Below are 15,181 nucleotides of genomic sequence, written 5' to 3'. Positions count from 1 at the left end.
CACGAGCAGCAGGGGCTCAGCCAGAGGTCCCCTTTCCTCTCCTCTGCTACTCTTGTGCTCAGCTCCTGTTGGATGCATGCCCTCTGTTACACCCTCAAAAGTCAGAGTATCTCCACTGATATCGGGGGAGTCAGCCCAGACTTGTAGAGGCATAAAAGGCAGGAAAATTTGGCCCGCTGCTAGCCTGGGGCCCCAGGATTTCTCTTGCCTCTGGTGGGTCTCAGCTACACCTGGTGCTGCTGCTGTCCCCGGCTCACCCCAGGGGACAGCCTCCGGCCACTGCCTGTCCTGCCTTCTGGCGGTCCAACCCACGGGTCACCCCTCTCCCCATAGCTGCTGTCCCTCATGCCTCCCAGGTGCCACAATGACTCCTGCTCCATGTTCTGTATATGACACAATTGCATTAAATTTAGACCAGCCACACTTGCCAAGTAATTATGACACAAAATGACTGTCCAGCTATTAAAAAGAGCCACGCAGCTACAAAGTTAGTGCTTGAACATGCATAACAACTCTATTGCTGGTTTTTACCCAGCTGCAGTTTGAACATGTAGCAGAGGGACTGCATGGAAACTGCAGGGAACCATCCCGACACGCACAGGCCTGCACTCTCAGTGTATTGGGAGGACGTCTAGCGACAGCTGGAAGACACAGATGAGCAAAAGGGTATTTGGTTTCATCTCCATCCAGAAGCCATAACACTTTAATGATACTGGAGGGGCCAGCAGTCTGACACGGACGCGGCTACATGGGAACGCGCCGTACCTGCGCAGTTAGCACCGTGCTGGAGGGAGGATAAGCTGTTCTGTATAGAAATACACTGATAAAGACAATCCCATCACCACATGCAGGTTCCCCCCCTACGAACGGTTATGCTGGTGCCGGCTGGGGATGGAGCCGCGCTGGCAGAAAACAATTCCTGCTGATACGTGCGACGGCTGAAGAGCTTCTCCCTGCCTCTGCCCGAGGTCCAGGCAAGACACGTGCCAGACAGGCTCAGTTTGGTGCTGGCTGCAGACGGTGCGTCCACGCAGCACGGACCACCTACACCCACCCCATGCCCTGTGTCTTAGCACACAGTAATGCCACCTACTCACTCATGTAAAAGGGATAGGAGTGCAATCTCAAGCCTGAATGGGGTCTGGGGTCATTCTCCCATGACTTCTCAGGATAATCCCTTCGCACACACCGTGTCTCAGCAGGCTGCCTCTGCTGTGTCTGCTCCTGGACTCCAGCTCTGGTCCATGTGTTCGCAATTTTGCTACCCAGCACAAGCCGGTTCGTAGGCAAGTGCCCAAGGGTGGCGAGGAGAAGAGGAGTGGACCGATCACAGCAGTCACTTGCCAGGGGGTCAGGACACTTCGTAGCTGTAAGAAAAGGTGTTTTTTCTATAGTTTCCCTACAATTTTAGTTTAGTTTTATGTTTTCCTATGATTTTAGTTTAGTTTTATAGTTTTCCTATGATTTCCTATAGCTCTCTTGTGAAGGTGCTGATGGTCTACACCAAACTTTTTCTTATTGCATGCCCACTTCCAGATTTCCCAGCTGCCCGCATACCCCCACCAGCAAACGTTTTATATTTGCACCCCATAACGGCCATTTATTATTATACAGAAAATTAAATCTGCCGTTACACAATTTCTCCCCAGAGATGTCTTGCGTATACTGAGGGACATGCATACCAGTTTGGGAACCTGTGGTCTACACCATGTGAACTAACGAGCCATCCTACCAATGAGACTACCCAAGACCCTCCGGCTCCGATTCCTGTAGCAGCAGTGTCAGGAAAACATGGGGCAGGAGGGAACTGCCCAGAGAAACAAAGCTTAAGAGAAGGTTTCCAGTGCAACGCAACTTTGAGCATTTCAGCTGCAGAACCGGCTGTGCCCGAGCTGCCCTGGTTTGCACCATCCTCCTTGGGGCTGTCCAGGAGGTTGAGCCATCACCTGGCACTCTCAAGCCTCCTTCCTCCCTTCTCTGCTACCTTTTCCCTACCGGGAGGCATTCTTGGACTGGGGCCTCCGCCACACTTTACAAATATCATGTAATTAACTGGTTAATCGTGCAATACATTTAAACCAGTCACATGTGCAGAGCAATGATCACACCATCAAAATGTCCATCCCACTATAAAAAGAGCCAACTAGCTACAAAGCCAGTGCTGGAAAATGGGTAACAACTCTATAGCTGGTTTCTACCCAGCTATAGATGGGGCATGGCCCTTGGGAAGTTTCAATTAGACGACTGGCAAACTATAAACTGCAACAAAGGAAAGAAAGGGGGGAAAAAGAGCCAGAGAGAGAGCGAGTGAGAAAGAGAAGCATCCCCCCTTGCAAATAATTGCACCCTTTTATTTGTCAGGAGCACGTCTCAGGAAGTGAAAACCGTCCAGATTTCTTCCAGGACGTGTCACAGCTCTGTCTGGACGTGGTACAATTGAGTTAAAATATAAACCGCTCTTTTGCTACATCTAGTAGAATTGGAAGAACGTCATTATTGATATAATGAGCTAAGCACCCCCCAAAAAAAATTAAATTAAAAGATGAGGATGAACTGAGCTAGGATGGAGAGGCAGGCGGATGAGGTGGATAACGAACGACTATGGTTTATTGAACAAGGCGGGCGAGGCGGTGCTCCCTTTACATTCAATGGATTCAAGATAAAGCAAAGCAGACTCTACACACGCACAGAGGACGCTTTGGTTACACATCCTCCCAAAGTCCTATGTTAAACCTGATTAACATGACAGGATGAACAGTCAAAACAGAACAGGCTTGCATAGAGGTACCACAATCAGTGTGCAATGTACAGCTAGCTGCTGCAGCGCAGGGGAAGCTGGACACGGGATGGAGCAACCCCCATGGCACGGCTCATCCCCCCATGCACCAGGCTGGAAGCTGACCCTGGCAGGGCTACATGAGACCCCCCGGTATTTCCTGGAAGGGTCGGCTGTATTGCAGTGCACGGGTACAGTCGGACACACGCGGAGGAGTCTACTTATAGTGAACACTGATACAGTGAAAACTCGCCTTTAGCGTGAAGTACAAAATACGAGTGAGCGAACTGGTTGTGCCTTGCTGGATTAACCTGAACTGGGTGCTGTATGGTAGTGAACAGGAACACCTTGAAAGCCAGGGCAGGGCATGAGCAGCTGTGTCCTAGGCCTGTTGGACCATTGCTGGTGAAGGGACCAGAAAGCCACGCACCTGGGGTGGTATCTCTGCAAAACCCCCCCCGATGCCCTGGGGATTAAAAACACCTCTTGCGAGCACCTGGCTGCCCAATCTTGAACCTCCCATGAAAGAATAAAACCCATCACTGCTGCCCCACGCATCTCCTTCCGCAGCAGCGACATTCAGAGAGAGCAAGAGCCGTTGCATGCTGGATGCCCCGGGGAGCTTGCAGCTCTGGGCAAAGCGGGGCCCATCCCCAGCAATGTGGAAACCTGTCCCTGGCAACTCTGCTTGGAGAGAGAGCCACTGGCACGCAGGGCCCGAGGACTGAGGACCAAAACAGAATGCGGCCCCCCATCTAATCCAGGCCGTCCTCTGCTATACAGCTGCACTGGCTCTGCCGGTGCCCGGGGGTTGCACCGCACGCGGAGGTGGCCCTTCTTGCAAGCCAGCGATCTGCAATCCTCGATTCGGCTGCCTGCAGGGTAGGCTTCGCTATGCATTAAACCCTTAATAAAATAATAATACAAGTAACAGCAGCAGCAAGACGCATGTCCCGTGCTGTAACTGCTGGTCTTGTTTGGCACAAAACAAAATTCACCAAGGTCTCAGTCGGTAAAAAAAAAAGTCATTCGCTTTTTCCTATGAAAAGTGAAGGATTTACCCGGATCCAGTGCCAAGGCAGGAAAGCGGCAATGGAAAAAATACTGTAGTACGAGGTCCTTTGAGAGCACTAAGCAAGCAAATGGCAGCACCTGCCACTTCTTCCTTCCCCAGGAAAGAAATCCAGTGATAAGAGAAGAACCGAGCCATTAAAAAGACACCCTCCCCCCCACGAAAGTCCTTTAAAAGCCGTGAGGTTAAACCCACAGGTCCCCTCTCCTGCCGACAGCCTCGGTTCCCTCTGCTCCTGGCAGCTGTGCAGCCCGTGGTTCGAGACGGCAGATCCGATGCGTTTCCCAGGGAGGCAACTCGGACCGGACGGTGGAAGGAAATGGAGGACCCCTGGGTTTAAGGCACAGTTCCTCCCTCGGAGCGCGCTGGGACTGCCGTGCTTCGGATGGGAGATGGAGAGAGCATCACGGTGCGAGCCCTGTGAATAGCAGTCGTGGGCAGCACGGGGAACGCAGGCCGGCGACGGGCTCCTGGTGTGCTGGCTGCTGCCAGGTCGTGGCCCAGAGGCGGGAACCAAGAGTCATTGGCTTTTTCGAAGGGGGCACTGGTTGGTATGCTTCAATCCTGAGCAAGCCACAAGCTGAGCGGCTCCGGCTGGGTGAGAGAAAAGGGCATCTGATGGCACGCTGCTCTGGGTACATCTTTTTGAAATCGTTTAAAAATTAATAATAATAAAACCCCCTAAACTTGCACACTAGGATCTTTAATGCTAGGTGCTCACATTGCCTCTGGCATCTGTGTTGTCTGCTCTGTTGGCACCAGCGCCAGGATGCTGAGTCCCACAGCAAAGGAAAGCCTTGCTGCACCGTGAAATCAGGACCTACCCAACTCCTACGGACGTCAGCGGGAGCAGGGCCGGGTCCTCGGACCTCAGGCAGCCCCGACTCGAGCTGGAAGGAGGAGGAAGGTGGGAAGGACTTTGACACTTGACACTGAGCCCATGTGAAGACAGCTTTGGGCATGGACACGCTGAGTGGGGCAGGCAAAATGTGGTGTAGATCAGGCCAAAGCCCCACTGGAGGCCGTTGGGACTTGCCCACGTGCCGGAGCGCCCGGCTCTATGTTGTATTTTCTCATATATCACACTTTCCCCACACAAGAAATCACGCTCCCTCCAAAACTGGGCTGCGTGTATTAAGCAGGAAAGCTGATTTTCTGCCCCAGGGCTGGAAGCACCTGGATTAGATCCTGCTCCACAGTGCAGCAGTTGTGGCATTACTATTTGGACAATGGAGGAAGTCAATGGAGTTGATGGCCCGTTGTTCTCCACTCGACAGAAGTTATTAATGACCAGCACTTCCTTTTTAACGTTCTCGATGTTCCACGGATTGAGATAACCATTCCCGGGGCAATTTGCTGTCCGCTACCTGCTCCCGGTCTAAATCACAGCCTCTTTAGTTCAGATTTATTAGCTTTTTTCAGGAATCATAGATCCATGCATGGAGACCGGTCTTCAACAGCAGCTAGGGATTCAGCTTTAGTTAAGCTGGAAAAGGAGGGTGGATCAGCCAAAGATGAGGCTCTGCCCTTGCTCTAGGCAGCTATAACTCCTGGAAAAATCTTTTTCTCTTCGTTCTGCCTTTTAAAAACAAGGCATGTGTATTATATCTGGGCCCATTCAAAGAAAGTCTGGTAATTTGGGTCTTTGCCTCTGAGCAGCTTCAGTCCCTCTGAGCCTTTCCTAATCAGGATGAGATAAAGTTCCAGCATCAGCTGAGGCACAGGACACAGCTTCCCCCTCTCCAGGTCCATCTCACAGCCGGACGGATTATGCATGGAAACAAAAAGGCAGCAGAAATGGCCTTTCCAGAAGTAAAACTGTTGCCTGTTCCACGAAGTATAAAAATAAACATCTCTAACACGCTCCTTGCGAAGGACGCCGGCATGCTGGCCCAAAGGCTCAAATTAAAACGGACTGTGCCTCTTGGGATCCCTCCCCTCACCCCCTGTAAAATAACATGGATGCTGCTGGATGGACAGACCTGGGGAAATTCAAGAGGATGAAGCCAGGGCAGTAAAACTGAGCCATGGGCTGGGAGATCTCCTGAGAAAAAGAAAGCAAGAAAGAGCTCATATACTTCAGAGTCCCCCCGGGGGGCGGGGGGCGGGGTTGCCCTGGAGGCACGCATCCGCGACTCCCTTGCACACGGGATACCGACAATGGAGAAAACCCCACGGTGTGATGCTACAACGAGGGGACGAGTTACATTTTCTCATGAGCTGCAGGTGGGGACACCCCAGTGGAGGCAAAGGCAGCCTGTAGCTCTCCCGTATCTATCAGCTACCTTGAATTCATGCAGTTTTTTCCACAGGGAAGGTGCGGCCTGGGGGCCAAGGTGCAACGGAAGAGCCATAATTATGCCTTTCCCCACGGCCTAGCTAGGGGCATAGGGGAGCCGGCTTGGCAGAGCTCCTGTGTGCTCCACCACTCAGGCGGGCGAGCGGGAGGATGTGGGGAGTGAATTGAGCCTAGACTCTGCTTCCTTGATGCGCCCAGTTACACTGGCCGTCGGGCAATGCTGCTGGGAGGGGTTTGGTGCACAGTGCCCCTGCCTTGAACCATAACACCAGGACCCTCCTCCTCCAGCTGCGCAGCTGCCTGCAATGGCTGGGCTGCCTGTAAGACCCCGAAGGCTGGCCAGGGTCCGAAGCAGCGCCGAGCACCTCTGCTCAGCTTCCGAGGGATGTTGTCGCTGCCACGGCCCATTCAAAACAGTCCTTTTGAAGGCACTGCATTTGAAAGCCTGTCCAAACCTACGCCAATCCTGCAGTGGGTCCAAAAGTAGACTTTGCCCACAGAAGTCCCAAGCTTTCTGCTCACTGAAAAACCACTGGTGAAAACACAGGTGTGTAAGGAGAGGACAGGAAAGCACACTCCTTTCAGGGGCTTCATAGGCAGGGGGAAAAGCAAGTCTCGATAAGGACGGTGTCTTCACGGGTGCCTTAGATCTACACAAGACACGTCTAACCCCGGCAAGAGAAGCCTGCAATATCTCTTGCAGTCTTTCAGAGATGGGGCATCTCTCTGGACACATGTTTGGGTCCAGCTGGGCTCAAGTGCCCTAGCGAGAATGAACAACTGCCCCTGTGATGGGTGACAATGACTGGCCCGCTCTGTGCAGGGGTCAGACTAGATGATCACCTTCGTAGCTACAAAGGCACCACCTTTCCAGCTCTGCTGCTCACATCTGCACCCAGAAATGGGGAGGCCCTTCAATGCAGTGCGAATGAGGCTTACAGATACCACCTCATACACAGGCATTGCTCTTAGACCTGATACGACGTCGTGCGCTTCACCTGAACAGAGCTTAGGGCATCCAGAGGCAAGAGCAGAGCCGGGACCTTGAACATAAACAGGGGTCTCCTCAAAAGGCTCAAGCCCAAGCTTCCTGCTGGTGCATTTACAAAGACCTGCTCTCCTTCCTGCCAATGCATATGGACAATTTAACTTGCTTTATACAGGTCTGGCCTGGGTTTCTCATGCAGGGCACAGAGAGATGATCAGTGCCTCTCAGAAGAGAAAGCTAAAGGTTATCTGTGCCTTGCACACGTATCTAAAGGGCTCCCATCTGGTGGCACTCCTGCATTGTCGTAACCCGCCTTGCACTTGGGATCTTTCCCCAGTTGCATTTGTCTCGGAAAGAGAGACCTGCAAGAGCAGCAGCTTCATGTAACGAGGGACATGAGAGACTCTAGAGAGCTAGCAGGTTGGCTAGCTAAGCACAGCACGAATTGCCGGTCCGCGGGGTAGTGACTACATTGTGCTGCGGTGCTGCAGCTGGGAGCCCGGCAGGGAGAGACGCGAGATACTAATGTGATGACCCGTGAGACGGAGGGATCCTGGGGACAGAGCTCTAGGGCAGCCTCCTGGGACTCCAGCCATGCTTGCTGCAGAAGGAAACCGGTACCAATGCGAAGTCTTGCTCGTCACTGCCTGTGATGGGGACCTGCAAAACAAACAGGACAGCCGGTCACTCGGGAGCAAAGCGAGGAGTGCTCGAATGACAGCCACCCGCCAGGCCCGGGGGATGCTTCCTGGAGCTGGCTGGGGCACAAACGCTGGAGCTGGAAAGTGCTTTACTGGGGGCAGTGAATGGTTACAGAAAGACAAAACTGGGTCCATGCCAAGTCACCTATGCCAAGCTGAGTGCAGAAGCAGCTGCTGCAACCTCCCCTACCTTTATGAGACTGTTCGGGTTTGCAAAGCTGATACCCGGCGCTGGGTTGGCTTGGGAAACAAGCCTGGTCGAAGTCCTCCAGGGGAGGTGGGGGCCTGCCAAGCACAGAGAGAAAGAAATCACAGGTCAAAGGGCTGGGCATGACGAGCGTGTCGGTGTCCTTTGCAAGGAGCGTGTTATAAATGTTCTTTTTTAAGACTCCATGGAACAGGCAATAGTTTTACTTCTGGAAAGGAGCTAAAAGCAGCCCACAAAGTATGTGGGAGCCAGAGTTTGCCAGGCGTGGACTGGGCTGCAGAGCCCAGCTTTCACTCTTCACACCAACACTGTCTCCTTGGAGGGGGCCTGGGCAAAGCTTCTGGGCGGAGAGATCCCATCACCATCCCTCACACTCTAAACATGTCACCAAAAAAAGCCAATGGAATAAAATTCAAGAAAAGATTTTTGATTTCTGGGGTGTATTTTTTTTACTGAATCTGTTTGCTGAATCACAATTCTAAACACTTGCTGGTGAACAAGACGTTTCGCTTCAGAAGTTGGATGAAAAACAAACCAGACAGAAATCTTCTCATGAAAAATCAGCTCTTCGAAGTCTGAACCTTACAATACCAATGGTTTCCCCTGACCGTGGCCAACTCGGCCTTCTTAACAAGTCTTGATAAGACTCCCAGCACCAATGTTGGGAGAGCCACCAAACTCATCTCCAAACTGGCCTTTCCATCTGTGAGGGATCAAGGCCTAGGATGGCTGGAGAGTGCAGACAAGCAGTGCGATACCCTCCGACGCAAAGGATTCAGGACTTGTAGAGAGAGTATGAGCAGGGGGGAATGGAAGGAGGTGCTAGCGTGCATGTGCCTCAGTTTACCAGCTCTTGGGTTACTGCTGGACTTAGTCACTTGCAAGCAGTGAACCCAACCCTGGGAGATTTTGGCCCTCAAGGCTGCTTTAACAACACCAACTCACAGAACCAGAGTCATAGAGAAGTGGGGCTGGAAGGGAGCTCCAAAGGATGCATCTGGAGCAGGATCATCATTGACATCACTATGAGGTAATGTGTCCCGGGTTCATTTAAGCAAGCACCACACCTTGCATGGCCTTGCACCCACCTCGGTGCTCCCCAGTCTGGTCCTACAGTGGCTAAAGTCTCTCTATAAAGATCCAGAGAGTGAGCTCAAGCCTCTATGTACATCCAACCAGGAGACCCAGCTACAAACGCCTGTCTGCTCACCACGGCTCAGCCCAGATGATGTTGGCCATGGGCTGTTGGCTACTCATGCCTTAGCTGATGTGGTGGATGGGCTGGTAGGCTCCAGGTGGAGTCCTGACTCCTGGGCTTCATGCGTGTGCTCCCTGGGGGCACTTCAAATGGGGTTTTCTGCCTGTTCCTCCGACTCCGCATGGAGCTTACCGTGCATTCTTGTGCCTCTGGGGTTCGTGGCCCTCTCTTGACCTTGGCCGCACAGATTCACTGGGATCCTGTTGAGGGGAAGAAGAGAGGGAGCCAGTCACTGGAGCGGCCCAGCATAAATACTCTTCCCTTTGCACCTACTGCAAGAGACGGGACCCTGGACTGGTGGGCTGAGCATTTCTCATGCTCATACCATCTTGCTGGCTGAAATCTAAGTTGTGCACTACCCTTGGTGCACAGAAATTTAGTAGAGATGTGCATCCGGGGTCTCCAGCACCCATCCCCAGGCTCCCTGCGCCAAACCCCCTTTCCTGTAAACCTGGGCAGGTTGTTCCAGCTGCCAGGCCTAGCAGAGGACACTATCTGAAGCTGTAAGTGCTTTACAGACAGGATTTCTGTCTGGCAGCTTGTGATACAGAGGTGTTAGCACTATGCGACTTGCCGCCTACCTTGGGCCATCGATCCCAGAACAGGGGTGTTTGCGATGCGATGCCACCCTGCAACGCCTATGCTAATGGGGGAAAGCTTCTGCCCGCCCTCAGCAAGGGTTGGTTTTTGCACAGACCAAATGCAGTTATGCCTTCTCTCCTGCCTAGCATGACTGCAGCCCCCCTTTCCAAATCTCTTCAGCTATATCTTCTTAGGAGCTGTGTCACTGTGGGCACAACACCATTGCTGCACATCCCCAGCCATCTGCCTGTAAACTGGCTCAGGAACGCAGCAGAAGCAGCGCACGGCTCGTGGTGGTCCAGTTCAGTGCCAACAAACAGGGGAGGCCAGACTAATCCCCAGCTCTGCAGACCCCCTGGGCCAGACTGCGATATGCTCAGAGAGTTGATGATCTTGGGCATTAACCAGTTCCTGACACCCCCCCTGCGCCCCTTCTGCTCATGTGGTGGAAAGGGCAGAGTCCCCATCTCACAGCAGTGGCCAGAAGAGTCTTGTGGCTGGTGCTGATGCCAAGAAGGGCCACGAATCTTTGCAGGAGCCTGTTGACACCCTGAAGGATCTCCTCAGGGCCCCGGGACCTGATCCTAAACGAGGTGCTCAGGTCTGCACTCAGGGACAGCTCAGCAAGCTGCTAACTCGTGCTTGGCCACTTCCAGGATCAGGTCTTTTATTTCACCCCTACCTATATCCCCCTATTTCACCCCTCTGGACCCAGGCCTCTGCAGCCCCTCGAGCCATCAGGATATAGCAGTCCTAACAATGCTCCTTTCATCGCTGTGTGCCTCAGTTTCCCCACCTGGGAAAGGGGCGGTGATGACACCTTCTTAGCAGGTAGGGGCGACTGCAGGTTGAACTTACCTTCCAGTCTTGGTCCTGCCTCTTCTTCTCGTAAGAGGGTTTCTCTCTCTCCCTTGGTTTCCTATAGACCTTCTTCTTCTCCTCAGCCATCAGCAGACGGGCGATTTCCTAGCAGGAAAAAGACATTGCAGCCGGTCTCTGAGAGCATCTGGGCTACTGCAGTTCAAAGGCACACCAGTGCCTTCCCAATGCACCAATCCGAGAGTCTGGGCTCGAGACTGCTCATACTGTTATATATGTGTCACCGGGAGCCCATTTATTGCCATCAAATGGCTGCAGAAGAACATAGATCCAAAGCCCATGGGTTTGGAGGTTTCCCCCTACGCCTCATTAGCTCACCCATCTCCTTGGTCTTCTAACACCCAGATTTAGCTGGGAACAGAGCCAGGCACAGCCCATGGCCAAGCCTCTGGTTTCTGTTAATTTTACTGACATACAGCTGTTGTCCACAGCTGGCAATGGAAGAAGAAGCCTATGGAAAAGCCACCTCCTTCCATCAGTTGGCTTGCAACAGACTGCTCTGAGGCCTTGGAGAGAGTGAAAAGACCTGAAAGCAAACTGGACAAGTCTCTGCATTGCCTTTGCAAGGCAGGGGAGTGGCACGGTGCAGGCCCCAGAGCGGGAGGGTTAAACAGGTCTCCCACACTCTGGTTCCCCAAGGCTCGCCCCTCTAAGCATTCAAACCTTTACCTTACTCACCTCATCTTGGGCTACTTGCGCTGCCCTCTGATCCACCCGGTTGGCCTGGAAAGAAGGAGAGTTACATTTGAGAGGTCTACATTCAATCCCACAGCGGCACAAAACTTGCTGAAAGGACTGGCACGTGAAACTTTTGACGAATCCCTCAATGCACGAGCAGCGTCCTGTGCCCACAGACCAAGCACAGCACCGTAGTCAGCAGAGGTGACCTGGACAACGACGCCGACATTTCTTTGGCCTCCGCGCTGTATAACGCATCAGAACAGCCTTTGCAGGAAGAAGGATTTCCAAACACGAAGGTAAGCAAAAACCAGGATAAGCTCCACCGTGGCTTCATTAACTGTAGATCTCATCAAGCTAACTTAACACCTCTCCTGGAAGAGACAAGCATCTATTTAGATAAGGGAACTTAATCAGTTTAGGTTTGAACCAGGCATTTGAGATACAAGCCTCTGGGGAAATTCAGATTCAGGATGAAGATAACGATTCATCATCTGTTCTCAGTGGGGGCAGATGACAGAAGGAGCAATGGGCTCAAGCTGCAGTAGGAGAAGTGGAGGTTGGATATTAGGAAAAACTCTCTCACAGGAGAGCAGTAAAAGACTGAAACAGGTTACCTAGAAGGGTTGTGGACTCTCCATCCTTGGAGGTTTTCAAGATCCAGGTAAACAAAGCCTTGGCTGGGATGATGGATTTGGGCCTGGTCCTGCTTTGAGCAGGGGGCTGGATTAGATGTGACCTCCTGAAGTCCCTTCAACCTTCATTTTCTATGATTTGATGACCGTGTCTACACATGCTCATTCTTAATGCACCTTAAAAATGGTGATTTTAGGCTATTTGCACTTAAGTTTGATTTAAGTGCATCTAGTCCAACCCCTTGCTTAAATTTCAGCAGGGATTGGACTAGATGTGACCTCCTGAGGCCCTTCCACCCCTCGTGGTCTATGATCCTATATACTGGAACCACTGCAGAGATGGGCTCCTAAGATAATTAGGGGAACGGAGAATCTATGTTGGGAAAGAAGAATATAAAAGACTGTCTCCACCTGCCAAAAAGAAAGCTAAGATGGCTAAGACCATTCCGCTATAATTTCCTCAAATACATCTAGGGGGATCAGAGCCGGGGGGGAAGAACTGTTTAATTTAAGGATGATGTTGCTGCAGGAGCAATTGGGTATAAACTGGACCAGGAATACACATAGGAGGGGAATGAGAAGGAGGTTCTCATCTGTCGGGAGTGAAATGGGCTCCTGAACCACATCGTAGGAGCAAGGACCCTCATAGGTGTAAAGATAGACCCTGATGATGCCCTGGCAGACACTGCAGGGCTGACCCTGGAGCTGTCAGTGTGTTTTGGGAATTGCATTTGGAGGAGGGGCTGAAAAAACATGAGGTCCCTGTGGGCTGCCCACAGGTGTGGGAGGAGTGTGGTGGTCTCAGTGGCCTTGACCTTGCTGAGGGTATGGCAGGGCCCGGTACAGAGGTGGATACTAGAGAAACTAGTCTCAAAGAGACATGTGGTTCCTTGAAAGAAAGGGGGGTTGCACCTAGCAGAGATCTGGACCATGGGGTGATGGGTCGTTACATTTCACGTCCTGGAGAAAAGTATAAAGACCTTTAAAAGACGCCTTTAGTTTCTAGACCAACCTTTTCAGACTCCAGGCACCCCTCATTTAGCTTGAGGCCTCCCTGGAAAAATCCCGGCTCTTACTTGTCCTACTTTTTTTGACTACGGAAACACAGCAGAGCAAGTCTTCTGTTGCAAAACACTCAGCCAGCCTGCATCAGGGCAGACGTGTGTGATGCTCTGGATTCCTGTGGGAGATCTCTGGGTTTATCTGGTGCGCCGCATCTGCACACCTAGCAGTACCAGCATTGTATGGCAGGCTTGAAAGGATCTCAAGGCACCCCAAGTAGCCTCATCTCCCCAGCTGAGAATCGCTGCTCCAGACCCTAGCAAAGCCAATGACTTAAGTACATAAGGAAGGCAGGCTGGGCTGGGTACGCTGCCCATGCCCAGTTGTCCCCTCCTTGGAGCTTTCAGTGTGTCCACACTGCTTGTTGCATGCTATTTATACTGGATCTAATTAACCCCATGTGGCAGGGTTCCTCCAGGGGGTCTTCCCAAGCCCTCAAAGCATCACTCAGACCCTTTTTTTCACTTGTTTTTAAAACCCTCTGTTGCTCCAGCCTGTTCTCTCAGCTCTTCCCATCCCACCCGTGCCCATGTCCCTTCCCCATGACTGCAAGCCTGCCCCACTGCTTGCAGCTGCCCAGCTTCTTGCATGGGTCTCTCATCGGCTCCCCTGCTGATCCTGTCTCATCCCTCTCCCTTTGGATGATCCGCTGTCGATGCTGCCAGATGTTCTGCGCAATAAGCTCTGCAGAATACAGCTGCGTTTACTGAGCACTCTCTGTGGCCCCAGTGCAGGCAGAGACGGTGACGATTCAATCACAGCAGACAGTTTGGAGCCCAACTACCTGCAATGGGCTCTGGGCAGAAACCACCGCTGGTTAATACCCACCCCCAGCTCTGCTTGTACCATCAGCTTCTACTGTCTCGACTTACCAGGAGTTCCTCTTCTTGCAGCTTCCTCGCGATCTCGGCATCGTACAGCTCCTGTTCCCTGGGATCCAGCCGGGGCTTGTCGTAGGTTGCCTGTTTCGTCCCTCTTGGCTTCATTCCTACATGAGAGAAGAGGAGGGGGGAAAAAAAAAAATCAGCCTCCTCTTTGGCCATGTGCTTTGGGAAGGAAACCCCATCCTTTTCTGAGTGTGCAGACCCTCCACCCGCTGCAGAAGATGCTCTGCCCCAAGTGGGCTGGAGATCTGCTGCAGGAAAGGCAGATATTGTGAATGCTGTATAAAGCCATGAGGACCCTGTGAGATGTCTGGCACTTTCTGATTCAGCAGGATCAGCTTTCACACAGGGAGCAGTGAGGCAAGCCAAAATCCTGCAGCTCCCTTGAGGCTCTGCTCTTGCTTTCGGGAGGGGATGGGGGGCGGTCTGTGTGTTTAATCCAACTGTCCCTTATCGGCATATTTCTAGACCCAGTTGAGATTTCGTCTGTGCTGGGGGATGAGGAGCCCTGTGGATTCTCTGTGGACACATTAGAGGAGATAAGCGGGTTACATTAGAGGAGATAAGCGGGTTGCACGGAAGCAATTCCTTTACACGGCGATCCTGATCCTCTGAGCCGTGGAGATAATCTGCCACTGAGATCATTTCCCTCTACCCTTAATCCAGCAGCGAGGCTGTGTTCCAAAAATTAAATATCCTCCCACCTAAATGGCTTACGCCCTTTGGAAGAGGGTGCTAAATAAGCCACATTGCAGCTTTCCTTAATCACATAGGGCTGAGCACCAAGGGGAGGTAGGGACTGAGCAAGTACCAAACACCACGCAGAGATGCTCCAAACTACAGCAGGCCGGAGATGCACCTGAACACAAGCACACAACTGGGCCACTTGCTTCAAGCTGTTGCTTACAGTGGTGTGAATTCATGACCTGATAAACTCCAAAGTGGTTACCGCTTTTGTAAAGGCTGATTTCAGGAAAACCAAAGAGACCTGCATAAGGAGGACTGCAAGGCGATGGCAGCCTGGAAGGAGGGACTGGAGAGTCCCCAGACTAGCTTGGCATAGGTGTTAATTAATGCTAAGTGACCCTAAGAGGGACAAAGGGACTCTCATGGACCCAGAAAAACAGGTATCCATCTTCATAGTTGGTCGGGTCAGAAG

At 52.2% G+C, this 15,181-nt stretch overlaps 1 protein-coding gene across 2 annotated transcripts in view; it reads right to left on the bottom strand.

Moving 5' to 3' along the window:
- Positions 1-2,327: 2,327 nt before the first annotated feature.
- CCDC50 (coiled-coil domain containing 50) overlaps positions 2,328-15,181 on the bottom strand; it is a 31,068-nt gene continuing 18,214 nt past the window's right edge. For both annotated transcript variants that reach the window (XM_019532920.1, XM_019532921.1), the window contains 6 exons: positions 14,011-14,126; positions 11,442-11,486; positions 10,743-10,850; positions 9,435-9,502; positions 8,027-8,121; positions 2,328-7,795 (listed from right to left, as the gene is read on the bottom strand). In XM_019532920.1, coding sequence (XP_019388465.1) covers positions 7,776-7,795; positions 8,027-8,121; positions 9,435-9,502; positions 10,743-10,850; positions 11,442-11,486; positions 14,011-14,126 — 452 coding nt within the window. In that variant the 3' untranslated portion in view covers positions 2,328-7,775. The remainder of the gene's footprint in view (positions 7,796-8,026; positions 8,122-9,434; positions 9,503-10,742; positions 10,851-11,441; positions 11,487-14,010; positions 14,127-15,181) is intronic.

This window comes from Crocodylus porosus, unplaced genomic scaffold, assembly GCF_001723895.1.
Source record: "Crocodylus porosus isolate Cpor-Errol unplaced genomic scaffold, CroPor_comp1, whole genome shotgun sequence".
NCBI lineage: Eukaryota > Metazoa > Chordata > Crocodylia > Crocodylidae > Crocodylus > Crocodylus porosus.
The sequence above is the reverse complement of the archived record's forward strand: the minus strand, read 5'-3'. Positions and strand labels throughout refer to the sequence as shown.